Source organism: Protopterus annectens, chromosome 10.part0 (assembly GCF_019279795.1).
Source record: "Protopterus annectens isolate FY-2018-M chromosome 10.part0, PAN1.0, whole genome shotgun sequence".
Classification (NCBI taxonomy): Eukaryota; Metazoa; Chordata; order Ceratodontiformes; family Protopteridae; genus Protopterus; species Protopterus annectens.
Genome location: NC_056744.1, coordinates 59,435,802 through 59,460,675, shown reverse-complemented (window position 1 = coordinate 59,460,675; position 24,874 = coordinate 59,435,802). Strand labels below are relative to the sequence as shown.

The 24,874-nt window shown below is 38.4% G+C and overlaps 1 protein-coding gene across 1 annotated transcript in view; it reads left to right on the top strand.

Annotated features, from left to right (window-relative positions):
• MYH10 (myosin heavy chain 10) overlaps positions 1 to 24,874 on the top strand; it is a 2,709,460-nt gene that overhangs the window by 1,588,367 nt on the left and 1,096,219 nt on the right. The window contains exon 20 of the mRNA XM_044086713.1: positions 22,474 to 22,582. Within this exon, the coding sequence (XP_043942648.1) occupies positions 22,474 to 22,582 (109 nt within the window). The remainder of the gene's footprint in view (positions 1 to 22,473; positions 22,583 to 24,874) is intronic.

The window sequence follows — 24,874 nt, the reverse complement described above, 5'->3', positions numbered from 1 at the left end:
GAGATCAAGAAGGATCTGTAAGATACCCTTTCGATACCTTCTACAGAGGCTTTCATGCATTTTTTTCATTTAACGGTGAATTTATATTGGGCATCCTTGATGCTACTTTCTTAGGTGATGCCCTTTTAAGTCAGATCTCACAGGATCTTCTCAAGGTTTCTCAAAAGAGGAAATGGCCATTGAACATAAAGAGGGAGTATATGTGATGCCCCAGCACCTTCCTCATCTTCTCAGCTATCCAAGTTCTCTTGGAATTTGCTTAAACTCCTCATGATGATGAGGATGCATATGATTGTGCTACATCTCCTAGCTCACAAGACATCTACAACAACTGGAAAGGCCACAGAAATACCTCACAAAGAGGATTACCAGCCTCAAACAGATGCCCTATGCAGACAGTCTCAAAAAACTCCAGCTTTACTCAGTCGCATATCGCCTACTCAGAGGTGATCTCTGCCTAACATACAAAGCTATGTCAAACCCAGAGCTGTTGGACATGCTGCACTTAAAGAAATCCCAATCCCTCCAAGCTACATGCTCTAGGGACCTGAACGTTGTCACCACAATAAACAGAACATGCCAGAGGGATAGATTCCTGTCGCAGAGACTTCCCATACTCTGGAATAAACTACCTATCTATATCAAACAAAGCTCCTCATTAGCACTCTTCAAGAAAATCTTGATGATTGGATGGGAAATAGGAAATTCACCCCAGGGATCACCTCTGTGGCTCTGCTCGACAGTGGCACAGGAAAATAATTTTCTTGGGTGGCAAAAGCCAGGGTACCTTTTTGGCTGGACTTGTATAGGCCCCAGGGCCGATAGCCTAGTACCTACCTATGAGCTATACTGGCCCACTCTGAGAAGGGGAGGTTGACTGTGACGACTCAGTCAGTCTTGATTATACAGATTTCCCATGGGAGACCTATTAAAATTTGCCCTAGCTTGGGAAGACATCATCCTTGACTGATGCTTGTTGATGATATTGGTAGTTGCATCATGGACTTGTTAGGCCCTTTCCCAGAAAGAGCTATGTTCTTGAGGCCAAGCTGTTTGTACAGAGCTATTGGAATGGGCTTTAGGCTACTACCAGAGACAAAGTACAGACTGTTTCTCCACAAGAGAAAGGGATATACCTGTACATTTTGTTCCCTTTTGAGTGAGAAATGCTGCATCAGTGAGCAGTTCAGGTATGCGATATTCCAGATATTGAATCTCCATGGGTTTCTCCCTTTCTTGTCACTAGGCATATTTGTGTTGTCTGGCCTTTTTGACTCATCCATTCTCTGGGACGTAAATAGGTAACTCATTTTGTCCCATCCCTCCAGAATCTACTCCAACCCTATCGCACCACCAGACCACTAAGATCCAGCAGCAAAAATCACTTGCAGATCACTAAAGCCAATAACTCTGCTGGTGAAGCACTGTTCTCTTGCGCCATAGCCAAATTATGGAACTCACTCCCACCCACAATTACCTCCATACCATTATGCACCCACTTCAAAACTTTACTAAAAGCGCAACTAAAAACATGCTGGCTATGCCCTTGCAACTCCCACTCTAATATCATCCACCACATCCAACCACTACCTTTCTTTCCACTTCACTAACTACCTTGATTATAGCAAGCTCAGATGCTCATAAGCCAGTACTTATTATACAGCACAAACTTCTTCTTCTTGTAACGTTTGTTAATGTCTGGTATGCACTTCACAGATAAAGATTCTAGTTGTCTACTGATGTACTATGTTCTTCATCTGTAAATATGTTGCAAGTAATTTTGTTAATCACTATGTAATCCAATGTAAATACTGTCTGTTTATTTTAACTGTGGAGCTTTTCTCCCCAGGCCTCCGCTGAAAATGGACCTACGTCCAGTCGGACACTCGCGGTCAACAAATTTAAATAAATAAAATAAATAAAATTTTGTTCATTCTGAATGAACATCACATTCACTACAATGTATTGCACTGCATGCAAAGTACACATCAAATGCATTAACCAAGTTACTAACACTGTTGCCAAGGTCTTACAGGAGAAGGAACTTCATGAGGTCCTCCTGCTTGGACCTACAGTCTCCTCGTGGCCTTGTCAAGGGACTTCACTGATAGCTTTTCTGATTTGAAAATACCCATGGTTGCAGACCATGGGTGTGTCTCCATAAACTAGGAGCAGTTCTCTGTGAAGCAGTCTCAGCAGTTTTCATTGCTCATTTCTACCCATGAAGAGATTCCATGAAGTTATACACTTTGCAGTTTGAGTGAGAACACTTGCTGTCTCCCTTCTAAGCGATGTAATGTGGACCATGGCTGTAGGTCATTGACTAGGATATACGTGTTGATTTCATTCACATTTTGGGGAATGTGACAGTGCTGGCATAACTCTGACCTGAAGCTAAAACCCTGTCACTGAGATGAAGAGCCAGGAGTCAAGGTATCCTGTTAAGGGGCACCTCGGAGATTGATATGCTTCACACTGGAGGTGATGCACTTTTTCCCCCCAGTCAGTGCTTCACACTGGGAGTGATGCACTTATTCCCCCCAGTTAGCTGTGTCCAGCAGGATAGTGAGAAGTTTGTAATGGTGGGCACTAACTCCTTACCACAAGGAAAACTGCTTGTGTTCCCTTCCATTCATTCCTCTGATTCATTGCCCCATGACAGAGGAGTGAGATTGCAGACTCTGGTCCTTACTGGTATAAAAAAACTGTTAAACTGCAAACCAAAGAAGTCTGTTTCAAATATTGTGAAACTAGCTTCACCTCTGAGCTTGCTTGCTCGGATTCATGATTATTTATCAAAGTTTTATTCTCTGGATGAATGAGTGAAAATAAATCACTGAAAAGCACTTTTAGGGAAAATGTTCTAAAGCTTTTTTCTTGTAACTTGCAAGCCAACCTGCACCCTCTTGTGGGAGGAGCCCTCCCAAATGCCCTCTAACTTGAATATACCCACTTCTACAGTTGCACAGCAGTAAAGTATTTGCACCACTGCATATAAAGCCTTTGCTTAGCTGTCAGTAGATTTAATCAATGCTCAATGAGTTTAAAATGTTCCTATTTGCTCTGGACAGCGCATTCAATGTGGATACCTAAAAAAACATGTATAAATACATCAAATAACTTTGGTAGTAATCGTGAGCGGTATTTATAGTACTTGTGCATGCAGCACGCATTCAGGCATTTATTTTAGGCAGAAGATATTGACTACAACAAAAGAGATTTGAAAGAAAAAGAAGCAGCACAGAAATGTTAGCAATATAAACAGCACTAAGCAAGCAGCAGTATATTTGCCCAGGTGATAGAAGCAATATACAGCTATGAGATAATGTATGTAATGTAAATAACTGGATGCCATTAAATGATTTAATTTGAAAATCTGTTGATATTGTCTAGTCATTTTTATGTAAGTGAAGCAAAAGTAGATGGATTTGGACGGTACTGCTGAGAATAAAAAGTGGCAGCAGGTATGAAGAAAAACACGTTAAGATCAACACTTTGAAGTCAAACTGGGCAACATCATGTATGTAGATGTGCATCAGATGCACAGGTGAAGGACAGGATGGAAAAGGTGTGGAGAAAAGGCATAAGTAATAAGGAAGCGTGAGTACAGGCTGAAGAGCTAAACATGCAAGAAAGCGAAGAAGGTAGTAGGGAGTAGATGAGGTTAAAAATAATTTTTGGAAGTTGTATTTGTACTTTAATGAAAACTGAAAATTATACCTTGTTCACTGTCCTAGCTGAGTAAAACAGCAAGACAGAAAATTGGGTCACATGACAGTCACAGGTCCTGTTATTACTCAAGTATGTCTTTATTGCAATTTTGAGGTGCTAGTGTTATAAAACTGCTTTATGCTAAGGGGCATTTTTTCCATTTCATGTGTCACTTGCTGCTGTTAGATCTTTATTTGGAGACTGATTTGCCTGGGGTATAAGGTGACTGGAAAATCTGCAGTTTTCTGATGTATTCTTCTGAGTGGAAAAGGCTCTCAATTTGGGTAGTAGGGATATTTCCTTAGTAAAGTTTTGCAGAAATTCTTGTAGAAGGCTCTAATGTTTCCCAACATGTATGGTTAAAGCACTTCTTTAAAGTAATTGTGCATCTTTACCCTTTGTTGAAGAACCCTTCCTCTGCTTGGGATTTTAACTTCACGATCAACAGATGTGCTCTAATCGTTCAGACTTCCTTGTTTGGAGGCTCTGTGGTTTCTCTGTTGGATGAAGCCACTGTTGGTGACATTTATCTGTCTCAACTGGCTGCAAGCCATTACTTGTAAGGATCTGCGGGTTTTCACAATGACTTTGGTTTCCATTAAGAAAACCACACATCTACCATTCTCACAAGTGGTTTTAGAATCTTCTTTAAGCCAGTCTATTTCCATTTTCTTTGTGAGGTAGAATCCAGGAAGTGGAGCATGGTATGCCCTGGACATTTACCAACAATTCTTTTTTTTTTTTTCTTTTAATGTTTTTATTTGCTAATGGTATGTGAATTGTGCAAGAAGGAATAGCAACTCCCTATCCAATCCCAAGATGGGGTGGGACTTGCTGTGGCTAAGCAAACCCTTTTTTAAGTAGATTACAGACTATATTGCTTGTTGTCCAGAAACTAGCCCCTTGCATGGTAATGCCACTGTCAAAGTTCACTCACACCTGAAACGTAGCTGCTTTCAGCCCTTAGTTGAGGAATGTGTCCATTACAAATGTCTAATTGTGTCCATTACAGATATTTGTACAGTGGTCACTTTAGTCATTGGTTCACTACTTCATCTAGCACTATTGCTTGGACCATGATTACAGTAGCCTGGCTTCTTTATCACTTTTATTACAAAAATTCTGCTTTCAGAGCTTTTCTTTTCATCTTTTCTGAAGTTAATGGTAGTGCTTGAAATTCTTTTCTAACAGCTGTTGAAGGTTGTGAATGTAAGATGTGACATTTCAATTGACCTGTGAGGAGACTTTTGCAGTGGGTATTTAAAAACCATACTGCTGAGTTCTTTCCTACACCCCTTGGAAGAATGGCTCTTTCAGTCAGTGGTATTTGATTCTTGTAAGCAGGATAAATATATACATACAAACACACACGTGGTTCTATATATATATATATATATGTGTGTGTGTGTGTGTATATATATATATATATATATATCATCAGCAGCCCCCTTTTTCCCATTTTTCTATATGGGGACGGGGTATCGTGTTAACTGTCGCCAACTTTCGATTCAGTGCCACACTCCTGCCTTCAACACTCATGCCTGACTGTCGCAGAACTTCTTTCACACAATCCATCTACCTCTTTGCTGGATGTCCACGCTTCCTCTTACCTTCTTCTTGTCTGTCCCAAATCTTCCTCACCAGATTGTCTTCTGCTTTTCTACACATGTGCCCAAACCACCATAATCTGTTTTCTTTGATCTTGTCTGCAATTGGAGCTACTTTGGCTTCTGCTCTTATGTCCTCATTTCTTCGTCTGTCCCACAGTGTGCAACCTATCACCTTTCTCAGGCACTTCATTTCCATCACCTCTAGCTTCTTCAACTGTTCTGTCTTTACTGCCCAAGTTTCTGTACTATACAGCAGTAATGGTCGCACCACTGTCTTGTACACTTAACTTTTCAGCTTTTTTGGCATTCTTCTGTCAGACTACACCTGATACTCTATGCCAGTTGGCTGCAGCCCCTCTGATTCTAGCTTTGACCTCTTCATTCAGACTACCCTTCTCTTCAACTACTCCTCCCAGATACGTGAAGCTGTTTAACTGTTCCACTGTCTTCCCTTCTATCTCTGTTTTCAGCTTCTTCTGATTTCCCCAATTTGCTGCCATTACTGCCATCTTATCTGTGCTTAGTTTCATCCCATTTGCCTTCAGATTTGCATTCCATTCTCCTAGCCTTTGCTGAAGTTCTAGCTCAGAGTCTGCCCGTACTGCCACATCGTCTGCATACAGCAGCTTTGTTGATTCGTCCCCTCCAGCCTGTTTGCTAATGTAGTCCTTCAGTATGAACAGCAGTGGGTTCAGAGCTGAACCCTGATGTACCCCCACACCCACTGGGAACCCCGCTGTGAGGCCGAACACTGTTCATACTTGAGTCATTGGGTCCTTGTACATAGCCTGCACTAATTCTACCAATGTTTCTGGGACTTCAAACCACCACAGTAATGACCAGATCAGCTTTCTTGGGACCTTGTCATATGCTCTCTCCAAGTCTAGGAATGCCCAGTTGGAGTCCCTCCTCATTTCTAGCTTCTTCTCAAATATCTGTCTCAATGCAAACATCGGCTCAGTTGTGCTACACCCTGATCTGAATCCAAACTGCTCATCTCCCATCTTACATTCTACTACTCTGCGTATCCGTTTATCAATCACCCTCTCCAGAACTTTCATACAATGTGATGGGAGTTTGATGCCTCTGTACTGCCCACAGTTGTGGATGTCCCCTTTGTTCTTGTATACTGGCAACAAGCATGCTTATTCTCCAGTCATCTAGGATACACCTTTCCTCCACATTGCTATTAGTACCCTCAGGAGCCATTTTCCCCCATCTCACCCAGCGTCTTTATCATATCTGCTGTGACCTCATCTGAGCCTACTGCCTTCCCTGACTTCATCTTCCTTACTGCTGTTCTTACTTCTAGGTGGGCTCCTCTTCTGCTCTCATCGTAAGCTGTTTCTGGGGCAGTACAGCTTTTGTGGGGTTTTCTTCATTCAGAAGATGCTGAAAATGCTCCTTCCATCTGCCTTTGATGTCCTCTGGGCTGGTGAACAGGTTGTTGCTGGCATCCCTTATGAAGGGTGTCCGACTATCTTCGTTATCTTTCTGTCTTTGCCGTGCAGCCTGATGTAGTGTCTTGTGCCCCTTACTGAGTCACTTTCCAGAAGTTGGTACAGTGCCTCTGATGTCCTATTCTTTGCTATTGCAACTTCTTTCTTAGCTTCTTTGTTAGCCAACCAGAAGTCCTTCCTAGCCTGGTCAGTTCAGTCTTTTCTGTCTCCCACTTCTTCCTGCACTCCTTTTTATTTTATTTTATATATATATATATATATATATATATATATATATATATATATGTATGTACATACATACACACACAGTACTTGCTCATTTGATGAGAGCAAACTAGTGAGCATCAAGACCCCCAGTAGGTTGTACATTCCCACCATTTGTTCTAGAGGAATAAATCCCATTTTATGACCCAGGTGCTATAAGTAAGATTAGTTGTTTGACTCCCAGTTGGAGCTGACAGGGGGTTGAAGAGGGTAAACCTGCACACCTTTCCTCAGGGAGAGGGTTGTGGATGACATACTGACAGTAAAGGGAGGGGACTGCTGTAGTCCTGATGGCACTGGATTCAGAGTGGCAACCAGGTTGTGGCTGCAGGCAGGTATGGAGCATTCCCAGACTTGGACCCCGAGGTGGAGATGCTCTTGAGGCCATACTTCACAGTAGATGCAGCCTTTAAGCAGCATCAGCACCCATGTAGAGTAGGTAGGGCTACATGATTTAAGATATCCATCCTCTGTAAACAGCAGTAGCAGCTCTGTGACACATGCTGCTGGTGGTCCAAGCCATTGGTTTATCAATTTAATGCAGCTTAACGTATGGATGAGGCTCGAGAGATGACCCTTCACTGAAATACAGAAGTCAACCTTAACATATGCATATTAAGGGATGAGAAAGTGTCCACTCCCTCAAATACAGGAATAGAAGAGAGAGAAGTGTATTTGTTGAGGACTGCATAGGCAGTCATCTCAACGGTCTTCCCATTCTGAAGGATTGTCTCTGACTGAACCCCACCCCTGTTCTGTCTCTCTTAGATCAGCTAAGATGATGACTACATGTTATTTTGGGCTAATCTGAACGCTGATCTTATTCTGCCATCTCATCACTGTGTGGCTCATTAGAGTAACCTGTCTTTAATTTATATTCGTTGTATACGGAAAAGTCTGCAACTCCTTAGTTTTTTATGACATCAGTCCATGGAAGAAATGATGGACTGAATTGATTTAAGACTGAGGTTCAGCCTCAAACATTCATACTTTGGTAAAGCAATAAATCTGTGATATGCCCTTCAAATGTAATAGTAGCCAATGCTGCAGTGGGAAAGACTGGGACATTGTTAGGGGCCATATTTTAATGAGATTCCTAACATCATCCTCATCAGCTCTGTTAAAATAGTGAAAACAGCTTTGAAGTGTGTGTGAAATTGCAATACTGTCCAATAGCCAATCTTAAATTGTTATCCAGTCTGTCTTTTAAAGCAAGGTATCCATTCTCCTTTCTAAGTGTACACATGGATGTCAGTCACTGCCCACAGTTTGATTACTTAATCCCACTCTCTGGGATGAGAGGTGGGTATCCTGTATCCCACAGGTTGCTATTTGTGCTAATAGGATATGTATTTTGAGGTTTTTGTACCGTACTCAATTGGACCTCCTACATAAAGGGCTGTGTGTGTATGATATGCCAAACCTACAGGCTTGCTTTTGCATTATGTTCTGAAGAAGCAACTGACTGCTTACATTTTGTTATACCTGCTTGTTTCCATGACTGCTGTCCTCCATCAGGAGACAGAAATGAGCACTGATCAGATCCCATAACCAACACCCATTTGGCCAGCTTGCTTTCTTTTTTATTTTTATTTTTATTTTTTCATTTGAAAACACCTGTATTACATTATCACTTAAGATGTAGTCACCCATACTTAAAGAAAAAACAAACCATATTAATTTTACCATATACATGCATTATACATTGTTTTCTTTTTATCAATTATTCAGTCCGTTACATAAATTGCTCAGTTAATTTGTTCCCTTAAACTGCACTGAACATTATTCTGCATGTATTGTTACCACAAATTCATTTTATTGCTGTGTAATTTACTACTACCCTTTTTTTGAAGATGTCATCTCTACTTATTTTTGTCATTCTGTATTCACCGCTCCAATTGCAGTTGGTTTAGCGTTTGATTTCCATTATCGTATTACTTTGTTGCTAGCCAATAGCATTAAACTTGGTAGTCCTTAGTATGTGTTGGCAATTCAGATTTGTCCCAGCTCAAAAGAATAATTTCCTTAGTTGTGTCTGTTTACATCCCCAGCATTTCTGACAGAGTACTCTGTAAGAAATTAAAAAACAAAAAGCCAACTTTATTATACTTCCCTCAAAAAATAATCCCAGTTACCTCTCTCTCTCTCTTCCTTCACACCTCCAACATTTGCTATCTACCTGAGGAAGAGTTCCCTGAAGTTTGCTTGGGGTGTAAAAATAACTATGCAAACACTTGCAAGCAAAAATCCTAAATCTTCTGGACTCTGTCACATACTTGGGAGTCGTACAAATATTCTCCCATTTTTCCTTTGTAAATTGGGAAGAGATACTGGAAACAGAATCTTTTCTAACCACCTCTGAGTGATTTTATCTGATAGCGATATCTGGTAGAGAAGAAAGTCTTCTGTTTGGTCTTACCTCCTCCTTTCCAGTTATTTTTCCCCAGTACCCTGGTTTCTTTGACAATTTTCTTTAGTAAGTTCTAGATCCCACTTATTTATCTTCTTTACATCTACTTGCAGTCATTGGTATTGGCAAAATCTTCTTTGGCCATTCCCACGTTGGTTTGTTTCTTAAAATGCCTTCTGCTGCCTTAAGAATATACTATTCTTTATGGTGGTGGTGGTTCTTAAGGGGCTTTCTTCCAAAATCATAATGTTTCCATATTTCTCTGCCCCCCCCCCCATTTCATCATATCTTTCCACTTTAAATTGTAACCTTATGCTTTTGCATTATGTATGTGAGTCTCAACTATGTAGCTTTAAAGCATCTATTCAAATTGGGTAGCCCTTAAACCATCTTGTTCTATGGGGAGAATTAACTTATTCTCCTGTTTGGTTGATAGAATTGTCTGAAATGTGTTTAAAAAAAAGAGAGAGGTTACAAACACTTTAACTGCTTGTACCATGCTATCTGTATCCATGATCAAGAGTTTCCAATTTCTCAGTTTTTGTACTCTTTTTGTCTTTTCCCACATATCCTTAACTATATAACAGAATGTATTTTAATACATATATCTAAATACTTGTGTCCCCATAAGTACAGGCATTTCTGATCAAATTAGTTGGTTACATAGTTTACCAATATAGCCTTTGTTTTTATCTTCCTTACTTTTATATCCTGGAAAGACACAAAACTGTCTCAGAATGTTCCACAACACTGAAATGCCCTTTTCTGGATTTTTTCCAATAAACATCTTTATTGTAATCGCATATGACATAAGCAATCTTATATTTATATAAATGAAAAACAAACATTGACACTACTTTTAGTTGCAAACATTTTACATCAGACACCACTGAAACAACTGTAGCTGCAAACATTATGTATCACTTATCTATCCAGTCATTGTCAGTTAAGCATTATATGGCTCATTCAAATCCTGCCTCTTAAACCTCATTCCTTCTCTGCATATATTGTTCCCACAGTTCCCATTTTATCCTATGTAGTTTGCTCCTTCCCTTTCCTAAAGATCACAATTCCAGTTGTTTCATCTCTTATCCCAGTTGACCTTTGCTGTCTTCCCTTCCCAGATAAAATCAATTAACTCTTTTTTAATTGCTATCCACAGCTTCTCCTCTGGTTGATAAAAATATGCCTGACCTGTGTATAACACTAAAGGGACTAAAAACATTTTAATTGCTTGTATCTTAGTATCCATATAACAAAGCTTCCAGTTTCTAAATTTTTGTATTATCTTCTGTTTAGTCTCTTCCCACATATCCTTAGCTGCCACAACAGAGTCATTTATAATTATTCCTAAATACACAATTTTATCATTTCCCCATAAATACGGATATTGTTGGACCAATTCATGTGTGGGTACATAATTTACTGCTGTTGCCTTTGTTTTAGATTCATTAATTTTGTATCTCAAAAAGATTTGAAACCGTCTTAAAATGTTCCACAACATGGTAATGTCCCTTTCTGGTTTTATCATGTATGAAATAATACCATTTGCAAATAGAGCCAGCTTTACTTGACTACCATACCAATTATATCCTTGAATTTCTGTGTCCCTTATTTTCTTTGCCAGTGGTTCTAAATATAATGCAAGTAACAAAGGGGAAAGCAGACGACCCTGCCTGTTTCCTCTACTCAAGCAGAAGTTATCAGAGAGGATGCCACCCACTTTAATTTTCACCTCTGATCCCTCATATATACTCCTAATCAAACTTGTAATTGCATCAGGGAAAGCAAATGCTTCCATTTCCCTGCTCCTTAAGTCTCAGTCAACTCTGTCATATGATTTCTCTGCAGCAAAATACACCAATGACAGTGGTATTTTCTTACGTTCGGTTTCCCTGTGGATCATCAATGTTTTTTCAATATTGTCAAATGTTTGCCACCCCTCCACAAAACCACACTGATCCATACCTATCAATTTTTAGTATCACTTTTGCCATTTTTAGCCATTATAGACAAACAGTTTATAGTCGTGGTTTAGTATTGAAATGCGCCTGTATGAAGCTGGATCCGGTGATCTTTGCTCTCTTTAGGTATTACCGTTACCGCCCTCTTCCAGGATGCTGGTACTTCTCCTCTTAAAATACTGTTAAACAAAACCTTCCAGATCTTTATCAGTTTTTTTTCCCTCTTAGCTAATACCATCTGTTCCTGGGGACTTTCCTGTAGATTGGTTATACATAGCCAATTTTTATATCTTCTCTTCCTATCCTGTTAGTAATTGAGCATCATCTACCTCTAACATTGGCATATTTAATTCTTCCATAAACATTTCCATTTGTACCTTTTGTTGATTTCTGTATTTCTCTGCTTTATACAAACTTTCATAAAATTTTTGAAATATTTCTAATACTTCTACAGGGTCTCTTGGTATCTTCCTTTGTTATAGGCTCCCTAAGCTTGGTGACAGCCCTTTCCACTTTCTGTTGCCAGAGTAATTGTGCTAAAAGTTTGTGTTCTAGAATTATGAAAGAACATTTGCTTAACAGCAGTCTTTCTAAACTTGTGTATATTATCGAGGTAATCCCTTATTTTCTGTTTAGCATTCTGCAGTTGCTCCTTTTCTTGCTCTGAGAGATTCCCCCTATTTTGCAATACTTTAACATTTGTCTGACCCTCTAAATAATTCTTGTTGCTTCTTAGTCATATCTCCCTTTCTTTTGCTTCCACCCTAGTTTTAATCTCCACTTTAATTTTATCCCACTCCCTAGCTACATTTTCAGAAGAAATTTTTATCTTCTGTAGTAGTTCCTGAATTAATTCCAAAACGCATTCCTTAAATTCCTGTATTTTCAGCTGGTAGGTGGGAAAGCACCAGTGTCTCATTTTTTATTTCATTAGCTTGCATTTTTATTTTAGTTATTATTGGCACATGATCTGAAATAGTTACTGGGTGCATTTCAGAACCTTGAATTAAATGCACATGTTCATGTGAGATATAAATTTTATCTAGCCTAGCCCAGTTCTTTTATCTTGGAGAATATGTAAATTCACTCCAAACTCCTAGTACTGAATTCACATCTTCCATGCCAAACATTTTCATAAATTTCTTCAAAATTCTACAATTCTTTGTTTTATTTTCCCTTCTAGGCCCCCCAACACATCTTCACTGCTGCAAACCAAGTTCCCATCTCCACCTATAAGTAATATTCCTTGCTGAAAGTTGATTATTTCTCCCAGAATTTTCTTTAGCTCCGTTATAGCAGTTTTAGGTTGAATGTCACTACATGCAACTGTAATCCTCCTCCTTTGCCAGTAGCCCCTTAGTGCTATATTCTTTCATTATTATCTTTTTATCTTCTATCACTGTTGGAGCTCCTCTTGCAATTAATATAAGTATTCCTCTTTTCCTTTGCCCCAGGTATTCTGCTAAATAACCATCCTGAAAGCCTTTTCTTAATCAAATTCACATGTTCAATTCTTTATAGACATGTCTCCTGTAGCGTAGCTATTTGCATTCTGCATTTTTAACATAGTTAACTACTCTTTCTTTTTTATATTTATCTGTAAGACCATTCAGATTGAAAGACATTACAGAAAGCATCATTTTCTTATATAGTTATTATTGCCACCTTTTATGTATAACTGTATTTTTGTTAACTGTCTAGTTCCAAGTTTGTTGCATGCATATACGGTTTGTCATGTTGGTCTTTTATACAGTTTCTTGTCAAATCCATTTGAGCCTATGCCACATCTTACATAACTGTTTTGTTTTCTTTTGAAAACCCTCAAACAGAACAACCCCCCCCCCCACAAAACCACTCTAAAACCTATGAACTTAGTAATAGCACACAAAACTATGTACATCTTCTGATATTGAATATTTTGCTTCCTAATAAGAACAAAAGTTCTAAGTTGATAGCCACACAGACAGGCTAGAGTTAACCAAAAAGAAAGGTTAGTCATGCTAAGACGCATGGTACAGCCTGTGCTATTAGTAAGCACTGTTTGATTTTGTCTATCTTTTTAGCTCTACCAGCTAAGAAAGCACTTGAATGCTTTCAGTAAACACTTTCTCCAAGCCATTTCCCTTTATCTAATTGTCTTATGGTGACATGCAAACCAGACACAAAACTGCCAACGGTACTTTGTTTACCGTAAAAAAAGTCTTATAATAATCAATATTCTTTTTAATTTACATGCTTTATAATAAACTTTACTGGATAACATCTAGTGTCTTAACCCAGTGATTTCCCTATGCAAGCATGGGAAAAAGCACACAGATTTTTCTTTTGCCATGATGTCTTATCCAGATTTTTCCTATCTCCCCCACTTCTCCCCATCCCTCTTTTTTTACATTGCAATGCCTACATTTCTTAAATCGAACAAAGAAAAAGAGAGAAGGGAGGAAAAAGGAAAAAAAAAACAAGCCCCTGTTTATATTGGTATCCCAGTTGCATTTTAAAAAAATTACTTCAACTCTAATTGGCTTTGTATTTTCTTTAAAGCCCTCTCAGCTGTGAAAACCCCGGATTATTTACAGAGAATATTGTCCTAACTAATTTCTCTCCTTTTTTTTCTTTTACCTCAGCCAATCCCTTCCACCAGACTGTCTCAAGTTTCTCTCTATCAGATTGTCTGCATGGAGACATGAGAAGCAGATATCCAGTTTTTCTTTATTAGACTGTTTCCATGGAAACCTGAAAACCAGCTGCAGAATTGCTACTAAGTATACATGTGTTTGCTAGAAAAGAAAAAGCCTTGTATTCAATATTTTTTTCATTTACTTGCTCTTTCTTTTAAAACAAATCATTCTAAGGTCCTTAGTACAGTAATTTCCCCATGCCAGAATGAATAAAGAACATTAACATGCAAGAATGAAAAAAGAACATTAATTTTAACTTTGTCTTGTCTTTTTAACCAGGCTTTTTAGGATTATAGGAAGTTTTTGCATTCTGTTGCCTCTATTTTTCAAAACTGTACAAAAAGAAAGTAGAGAGGGGAGAAAAAGAAAAACAGCACCTGTTTACAATCCCCATTACACTTACAAATAGCGTGCAAAAACATACACCACAAATATAGTACTATTAAGAAAAGAAAATGTTTTCTTTACTTACAGTTGACTTCTTCCTATCTCTGTCCACTCCCAAAGCATTTTCTGAACATTAATGACATGAAGTAGGGCATATACTTCAGAGTCCCCACAAATCCAAGAAATTAAAAAAAAGGCCAGTTTTACCAGATTTTCTTCTGTCATATTTCACAGACATAATTATTGCATTGTAATCCCACATTCAGTCACTGGTTTTATTACTGTTGTTTTCCATCACCAAAATCCTGTTTGTGCTTCATTTCCAACATACTCTCAATTCTTCTAGTCAACTCTCATCCCACCCTTCCTTCTCTCCAACATTTTCCATTGAAATACTGGAAAAAAATTCACAAATACAGTCTCTCTGTGGTGGTCCTTACCAGAAGAACAAGAAGCAGAATCTCTCCCCGTCTCACAACTCACTTTTATTGGACAAATGTTTGTATTTCCTCTTTAGCATGCACTTCATCAAAAAATGATGTCCTTCCAGGGAAGAATACCTTAAAGACAGCTGGATACAGCAGTTCTCACACCTGCATCTTGACATTCCCTGAGTAGTGGAATGAATTTACTCCTCTTCTTTCTGGTGTACGAGTGGTCATTCTCCACAAACACCCTGCTCTCTCCCACCTTTAGTATTTTGTCCTCCTGCGACAGTTTTGTCAGAATCAACTCCTTCTGCTGGTTGGATTGCATCTTTACTATTAAAGATATAGGCTGCTTTCTTATAGCTAGATTTGGAGCATGCAAACGATATGCCCTTTCAACTAACAACTCCTGCTGTGGAATACCAGTCCAGTTGCTTATTTGTGTTTTCATAAAAATTAATGCAGTGTGTTTCTTCCAGCTTCTCTGGTATAGCTGAAAATCTCGACCAAAATAAAAAAAAAAAAAAAAAAAAAAACAGCTACCCAAGTGGTTAGCGAAACAAATAACAGTACAAAACCACTCAATTGACTTCCTCACCACTAAGCTCACCAAGCCAAACACTGGAACTCGGTTGAAATAATCCAAAGCTCTTTATTACAAAATCACAAAAAGACTCCATCAGTGTTTTGTTTAGTTTAACCAGGTCTGTATGCAGTTCTGTTGTATCTTCTTGTAGGTTACTGGAAGGCTGAACAGCTGCAGAACTTTCCCCAGTCGGTGTTTCTTCCTCACTTTGTATAGCTCATTTTTTCCAGGTCTTCTGTATTTCTTTATTGCTGGCATCCAGGCAGTGCACTTACTAACCCGTTACTGAAATTTACTCATAAACAAAAGTCTACTAGTCTTCTCTGCTGAGTTTTTCACACTGGGAAAGCTAGAAACAAGCTGTTACTCAGTGTGCAGCCATCTTGGAAGTCCCATGCCCTTTTCTAGATTTATCAAGTACAAAGCAGTCACAGTTTCATTTGCAAATAAGCTAACTTTTTTTGATTTACCATACGAGTTATATTCTTGAATTTGAGTCCCTTACTTTCTTTGCCAGTGGCTCTAAATGTAGTGCAGATTAAAAAAAAAGTGAAGTCACCCCTGTCTTATTTCTCAGTTCAAACACAGCTTGTCAGAGGGGAACCCTCCCACTTTAATTTTTACTTGCAACCCTTGATATGTCCTAATCTACCAGGGGATGCAATGATTTCATTGTCTCCCTCATAAAATCCCATTTGATTCCATCAAATGATTTCTCTGCATGAAGATCCACCAGGAATAGCAGTATTTTTCTTGCATTTTACTTCCCTCTCATTCATAATCATTGTTCTGTTAATGTCAAATGTTTGCTTCGCTTGCACAAAACCACATTAATACATGTATAACAATTCTGGCAACACTTTTGTCATTCTTTAAGTGGTATAGACATAAAGGCTTAATCATGGTTTAAAACTGAAGTTTGTCTATATGAAGCTGGGTCTGAAGGGTCTTACCTTTTTGGGTAATAGCCACCACAAGATGTTGGTGCTTTGCCACTCTTAAAATACTGTTAAACAAAACCTTTCAGATCTGTATAATTTTCTTCCTACCAGACTTCGACTTCAGGAGGAATATAGTCTGTTCCTGGAGATATCCTTGTTGATTGATTATACATTCACCATTTTATCACATCTCTTCCTATTTTTTGCTATTACTTGTTGAACCTCATCTTCCTATAACCCCAAATTGATCACTGAACCCACAGGCACTACCTAATCTAAAGTTATGGTTTTGTATGCTGAAGTGCATGCTACAGCCTTTGTCCCCACTTTCACTGATTGCTATCTGTTCTTTTGTTAACTCTGTTCCCCTTCCAGATATGAAAAACTGATTGCATGCTTTCAGTAAACGTGGCCCAACATAAAAAGCACACTGGCAACACTTAAACTAAATTGTGCATTGTTCTGTTAAATGCATTTAAATGTTAATACTACTGGAATGGCTACTACAACTTTTTCACTTCCCACAATTTCAGGATGTTTTTCTCTGTAGTGCTTGCCATTGTACAGAGTGCTTAGAACTCAAGATTAATTACATGCACCTACAGCCTGCTCATGTACATGAAAAAGCTGTCAGTCGTGAGATATGTAGCTTGTTACAGATGCTTGAAAAAATCTCAGTAAATGTAACACTGAACAAATATACAGACTTCTCTTGGCCAACTGCTTATACTTGCAGACTTTGTCTCCCTCCGATAGCATTTGCTAATGGAGAAAAAAGCTAATAACTTTGGAAATGCAAGAAACCATTTTCATTCATGCCTTTCGTCATTTTGTCTTTTTTCAAGCAAATTTTCTTAAAATAAAATAAGAAATTGTTATACAGCTTAAACCAATAACATTTATCAAGACATCCACCCTTGTAAGAACAGGGGGAATTGCTGTCTTAGTTCTTCATATATCAATACATTTTTGCACTCCACCCCTTGCAGCAGTAGCCTAAGATTACAAGATTATATTAACTTTAACTTGTGGTGTACCAGCCTTTCTTATTTTTGTAGTATACATCCTACATGTCATGCATCTAAAAAAAGTACTTGCGTGCTGTAACATACAGCAGTCACTGAAAACTCCCCAATTCACATTTAAAATACCTGACTGCACCCTATGCAAAATTGCTTTACAATATAACATGCAATTTTCATCATGAAACATTTTATGTATGTATTAAGAACAAAATGTTACTTCATTCCCTTCAGAGTCCTAAACATTTATAACTTGAAGCGGGATATATGCTTTACAGTTCACCCCCACATTTAACAAAGTTACACAATTTAGTTTTTTCCTCAGCCATTTTCTTAAAAAGCCATATTTCACATGCTTATTCCCATATTCAGTGGAGTTGATGTAAGTGCTTTATAATTTCCCATTTATTCACCAAGTTCAGTGTTGCTGATCTCCATCTCCCACCATCATTCTGTGATACAAGTTGGAGGTACTGCTGATCTTAATAGTCAGCTCCTGTGCGCTTTTCTGTCTGTTTTCCTTTGGAACACTGGAAACAGTTCACTGAGCACGTCTCTGTATGGGCTTGCTAGCTTGCTGTTTGTTGGAGAAACATTTTCTTCCTAGACTGTTCTGCATCAAAAGTATCTCTGATCCTTCAGAAAAAAAATGTTTAGAGGCAGCTGTGTGCAAAAGCTTGAATCTCACACTTGCCTCTAGGTTTCCCTTGATTGGTGGATAAAGTTGCTTCTGTTTTGACTAGTTTATAGTGAATAATCATGTTCCACACACTCATCTGCAATTTAAATGCTTTTCCCTTTTGCCACAGATTTCTCCAAATCATCTCTTTCTGCTGCTATGGTTGCAGCCTTAATGATACTGGTCTTTGTCATAAGGAGGTTTGGTGCTCTTTCAATTAACAAATCCTGCTGTGGCGCACCAGCCTAGTTGCTTATGTATACTTTCATAAAATACTCTCTTATTTCCACTTTCTCTGTTACAGCTGAAAATATCAGGTTTTCTCCTTGTACATTGTCTTCTAATGGTATTGTTTTGTGAAACAGCTTTCTGAGAAACCTCATACTCTTATCAGGCTTTTAATTTCATACACTGATTTTTACAGTTTTATCATTTCATCTGAATAACTAGTGAAAGCTTCTATTTTCCAGCCTTTTTTTGAGTTGATCTATTCTTTCAGTGTTTCATTTTTTTGAAATACTTTTCCTGTAAACTGTTGGGTACCATCTCCTGTACCCAAGCTGAAATTTCAGCTGTTTTTGCTGACAGTTGCAGGGTTTAGCCAGAGTTTTCTCTTCTCCTTTTCTGGTTTATTTTGTCAGGTTCTACAAAATTCCTCTTTGCTAGCATCCAGAAAGTCTAATTACTAGCTAGTTATCAAGTTTTACCCAAACTGACTGTTCCAGTGGCCTTTTTTCTCAGTTTTTCTCACAGAGAAAACTAAAGTCAACCTATTGATTAATGAGCAGCCATCTTGGAAATTCTTGACCGACCAGCTTTCTGACTGGTAAAAAATGTCTTGAAGCAATTCTGCAGGTGGCACTTACACACACCCTGCCCTATACTATCCTGGAGGCTTTGCAGTGCATTTCAGCCTTTAACACAAGTTGATTGTTTCTTTATGGAAGATGTATAATGAATATCCCTGGGATTCAGGAGTGCATACTGCATTGCAGAAGCCTTAATTTGGAAAGTTTCCGCATTGCAGTAAGTCTGATTCAGAGACCGCTGTCCCATTACTGTTTTCTCTTGATGGTGGCTGTAGTGGTGAGAGCAGTCTTGGCAAAGCTGCATGCTAGTGCATCAGTCTAGAAGAGTGGATTAATTCAAATTAGTAGTGTTTTGTCTCCCAGAAATTGCAGTGACAGCAGGCTAGCAGTGATGCAAATAATTGCTATACTGTGATTTTTTTCTCTAGGAGGCTAAAGTGAACACCATCACTCATTCAGCATTATAGGAATGGTCTCCGCTCATACCACAGCCAGAGTTGGATATGGCATAGCCATGTGTCTATATGTATCTTTGTATATATGGGTGTGTTTTTGTCTCTTTGGTCATCCTCCAGGAGATGATTTTAGTTAGTGTGTGTATAAATATACATTTTATAGATATGTATGTATATTGATTTATATTTCTTCAACATGTCAAAACCCCGAGACACAAATGATCAAACTTAATGGTTCTAAAAACAAATTAAAATAAATAAAGCATCTTATTTCTTTGCGGAGAGGTGGGGTAAGCCCCCACAACCCCCATCTCCTGATAGTTATATATACCAACTCCATCACACTACAGGGGGAAAATGGCAAAGTCTCCAGTCTCTGAAGTTCCCCAATAAAGCCACTGCTTTTCAAACAGCTGACTTTCAATCAGCTGCAATGGCTTTTTAGTGTGAGGTGGAGCAGGTGTGTGTGTGAATGCTTTCATGAGTTTGATCAGGTTTGGTAGGGAATGCTTTATGGCTGATTGGAGAAGTGGGCAGGAATGTGTGGCAGCAAGTGTTTGTGTGTGTGTTCATGGGTGTCTGAATGTCTGTGTTACAGGGTGACTCTGCTACCACACTATGAAGACTGTCAGCTCTGTCAGGTCTGACAAGGCAGAGTCTGGTTCAGAGAAATTGCAGTTAGCGACTGAGACATTTCCCAGTGTAGCTTCACCATTTTTCTGATTCTGAGATTCTCTTTCCCACATTAGGTGACCAACCCCTATTAGCCATTTAGCTATGGCAGTAAGAATCTCTGAATCCCAGGGATAGTCTTTAGAATTGTTAGTGCATGTATTGTGTTCTGTAGTGACCCACTGCTGAACATGTATTGGCCATTTCATAAGCGCTAAGATTTCTTAGTCCAGCTGCTGTGGATGCCTTGGGCCCCCTAATGCTTTCTCTTCTACTTTAGTGGTTATCTTTATTACTTTTATTTATTTATTGCATTTGTTTTCTGGGAAACTCCACTGGGCCAGAAATTAGACCATTTTCAGTGGAGGCCCGGGGAGAAAAGCTCCACATGTAATTACATAAAGAAAAATTAAGCACAAGCCATACAGAGTATATTAAGGTAGAGGTAGCAATTAAAGTAATAACTGCATACAGTAATTTGGTAATAACATTACATATATTGATGATAGTGAAAATGTTTAATATCATGGTACTAGTATAGGAAGAGAAGTTTTAGATGATAGGTAAGATTATTAGCAGAGAGAGGAAATTAGCTTAAGAGAAAAGGAGGCAGGAGGCTAAAAGTAGGGATAGCTCAGGCTAAAGTGCCAGCAGAAGGAGATGATGCGACTGAGACAAGGGGAACATAGACTGGTTGTAAAGTGAAGAGGAGTAGGATCTTGGGAGGGGGTCAAGTTTGGGGGTTTTAAGTAGAGGTACAGGTGCATATCCAATTTGAAGAGAAATGAAGTTTAAGAAATGTTTTTAAAAGCAGTAGGATTACTGATGGTTCTGAGTGAAGGAGGACAAAAAGCAGTCAGTCTCCTTGTATTTTTTTGTATTTCCTTTTTCATCAGTGTAATACCAAGTATACCTTTTCATCTAATTTCAAAGACTTTATTCATGTGGCTTTCTTTCAAAACAGTACTTCCTAGTTTAGTGCAGCTAAGCACACTGCAAAATAAGAATCTGTTGCAGCATGTAATGTATGGACAGCATCACATTTAATTTGCTGTTTTATGATTTTGCTGTGTAGTGATTTTTAATACAAGAGCATTTTGTGTAGACCACTGCCACAGAGCTACCACCATTAACCACTTCCACTCTGAGCGTTGTACACATCTGTGGGATACCCACTCTAGCTTGCATTTCATTTCTTGTTTCATTTCCTAAAGGTTTCTTAGCGGGAAAAACATGTACAAGGTGCTTTTATCTAAGAACAATGAACTGATTCTGATTAATTTCTGATTTCTTCCGTAAGGAATACCACTGCATCACCCTCTCCAAGGCCAAATGGCTGCCAGTCTCCCTTGGAGTTTAGCTATTCCCAGGGTATCTTATTTTCAAACTACGTCAGCCAAGTGCCTTTCCACCTCTTGCAGCCAAACTCCACAATAAAACCACTCCCTATAACTTCTCCAACCTCTCCCAGTTAAGTCCCTCATAAGACACCCCAAACTAAACTGTACTTGACCATTGCTTTTCCCTCCTTGCATTTAAACTCTGTCAGTCCCTCCACCCTCAGCATAAATAAGTCAGTTTCCAAAGGTCAACTCAAAAAAACACCATCTATAATCTGACTGCAAGTGCTTTTCCACTAGACAACATAGCCTTGCTTCCCTCCTCACCTGCATGACTTCTTTGACCCTCTATTCTCAGCTGCTGATTCCCTCTAGTATTTACTACTAAAATGAATTTATATTTGATTTTCTGTTCTGCTCATAATATTTACATATTATATTGATTAAGTCTATGGGATTAGCTGCCTTCTGCAATTACTCTGTGTTTGTGTATTTGTTCTAGTTTATATATATATATATATATATATATATATATATATATATATACAGGGAATGGAGACACTTGGCCAACGTGGGGAAATTTGCCCTTTTCCCCACTGTAGTGCAATCCTGGAGTTAGCATATTTAGTTAGGGTGTGTGTGGGGGGAACAGCTCCCCACCTGGGTAGAGTTGACATACTTCAGTGTGTTATTTTGTTAAATTTTGGCCAAGTGTCTTCTTTCCCTGTAAAAAAAAAAAAAACAAAACTTTAGTAATGTGAAGGTTCGGTTAATTGCAGTTTTGGTGTTGTCTCTATAATCTGCAGTTCGGGTAAGTATAAATTTGGTCTACCAAAGTAGACCCACTACCTCAGTAAACAAGCATAAATATGTACTGCATTTAGAAGTGACCTTGTAGTTGCCTTTTTTAATAATTTTCTAATGTTTGCTTTGGTATTATAAAAATGAAATTCTGTAAGAAAGCAAAATTTATATAAAAGTGGCACAGAGTAGGAGCATTCTGCAGCTCATATTCTCAGATGTATATGTAAAATGGCATGTTTTTGTTTTATTATAGAGCATTTGCTAAGAAACAACAGCAACTGAGTGCCTTGAAAGTCTTGCAAAGAAATTGTGCTGCTTATCTTAAGCTAAGGCACTGGCAGTGGTGGAGACTATTCACAAAGGTTAGTCTTTTATGGTAATGATATTTTGTTTTCTTTATGATTGAATATGTATATGTGTCTTGGAATGATGTTTTAAGTGCTTTTAATTCAGATTGGATTTATGTAAAAGGTGCAGATTTAAGTAAATAGACTTTAAAGGAAAGCCAAAAAAAAAGAAAAATTGTGGTATTTCTGATACTCTTTCTTTCCTTAATTTATCTACTCCATTACAGTATTTTAGGGACCACTTTTCTGTTATTGAGAGACACTGCAGCAGTAAATCATTACATTTGCATTTAAGTTCACCCCCTTTTGTTTGGATTTGCTTTATCTAGAAGGTTTTGTAAAGGTATGATTATGTCAGCAAACAGTGTTTTCTCTTTTTACTCTTGACATGTATAAACTTGTAGTAACTGTCTAATCTCCCTATCTGATGGCTCAAGATACTGGTTAAATGAGGAGGATAGTGGACATTCTTGTCTTGTGCCTCTGGTTGGTGTGTTCCTGCCAGACAGTACTCCTCCTCGTTTTAACTTCTTTTCTGATCTGTGGTAAATCTTAAAAATGCTCCCTATCCAATGCTCAGGAAACCTCACTTCTCTAGTATGTATCTCGCAAAGGCCCAGCTGACTTTGTCAGATATTCTTCTTTGCATCTAATCCAGTCATGATTAAACCTTTTTTATTCCTGTCTGCCACTTTTTGATTGATGATCTGTTTATATTATCACATGTTTGTCCCTCAATAAATCTATGCTGATCTACATCTGTTATTCTAGTTATGACCCTTTACAATTTGTTCACTGATATTGTCATAGCAAATTTGTAGTCCTAATTTAATGTAGAAATAAGTCTAAAACCCAAGGCCAGCTGATATTTTTCTTCCTTGGGGATTATAGCCAGTACTGCTATATGCCACTACTGCGGCACTTACCCTCCCTATAAAATGCTGTTAAAAATTTTCAACCGTATTTGTATTGCTAGTACTTTTCCTAGTTTCTACTGGAACTTCATCTGTCTTTCAGGTTTTACCTATTGTTTGGCTTCTCATTGCCTCCCTAATTTCTCCCATCCTTGTAACAGGCATTAGCTTTGATTTTTTTGTCCTCTGTAGTGTGGGTAGGATCAACTGTTTTGGATATTATGTCATGGCCATTGCCTGCCCTCTGTATCCTTGTCCTGCCTTTATTTACAGCTTGTAGTAGTAGAACTTCATAATAACTTGGTGACTTTTGGATTGTTATCAAAGAATTTAAGCCCAAGGACCATGGTCCTAAACTCATTCCAAGTCTCTGTAGATTAGTTCACCACTTCTCTAACCTCTTCCAAACATTATTTCCCTCTATGGCTGCTAAACCCTATTTATCCCTTCCAGATATTTGTATTGTGACCTTCGTCAGAGGTGATTTGCTCCCCAAATCACTGGATTCCTAATTATTCGCTTATAGTTGTCCAACTCTTTGGCCAAGCTGTCCTCTTCTAGATCTACCAGTTCTTAGGATTTCCCCCCAGAATTTCATCAAACCATGCCCTGAAATGTATTTTTCCTTTAAATATGTTTGAAAATGACTGTATTTTTCCGGATAGTCCCTTGCCTTACTTTTTAACTTCACTCTTATTGGGGGCATAGTCTGAAAGTTCAGTTGGTTGTGTTTCAGCACCTCTTGGGTAACTAATATGTTGCTTAGGTAATGCAGCACCTGTCCAATCTTGCCTATGTGCTGTTTTCTCCAAAGATGTATAGGAATTACTGCACACACTTTTTCTACCGTAACATCTTGTAAGCCAAACTTAACTTCTCCAGAAATCTTCCCTCCATGGAAACCTGAAATTTTCTAGGATCTGCTGAAACCTCTGCTCTTCATTTGCCTGATGTGATGAGCATGCTGGAATAAAATGCTAGTTTTATTTTCTAGTAGTGCATTATATGGTATGCAGTCTTTTTAAGTAAATCTTTGTGCTCCTTGCTGTTTAAATGAGTCTGCTGAAGCTTTATTACTTGCACATTACTCTTTACAAGGTATGTCAAGATCTTACTGTTGTGCAAGTGCACCAACCAGTTCATATTCCATGACAGTAACGTAATACCAACCATTTAATCTGTCGTCTTGTTTCTATTTCATTGATGTACAACTTCCTTTTGCGGCCTTAAGTGTAAATTTGTCACCTTTTTTTTTTTAAATCCCAATTTGGTTTGCTTTCGTGCACACCCTTTTGCCTGCCTTCTGCCCCATTTCAACCTAATAGCATAGTCTGCAACAGTACAGCCCTCCTGTGTCTGCTCCATTAACCTATTAACTTTAACTATACACATG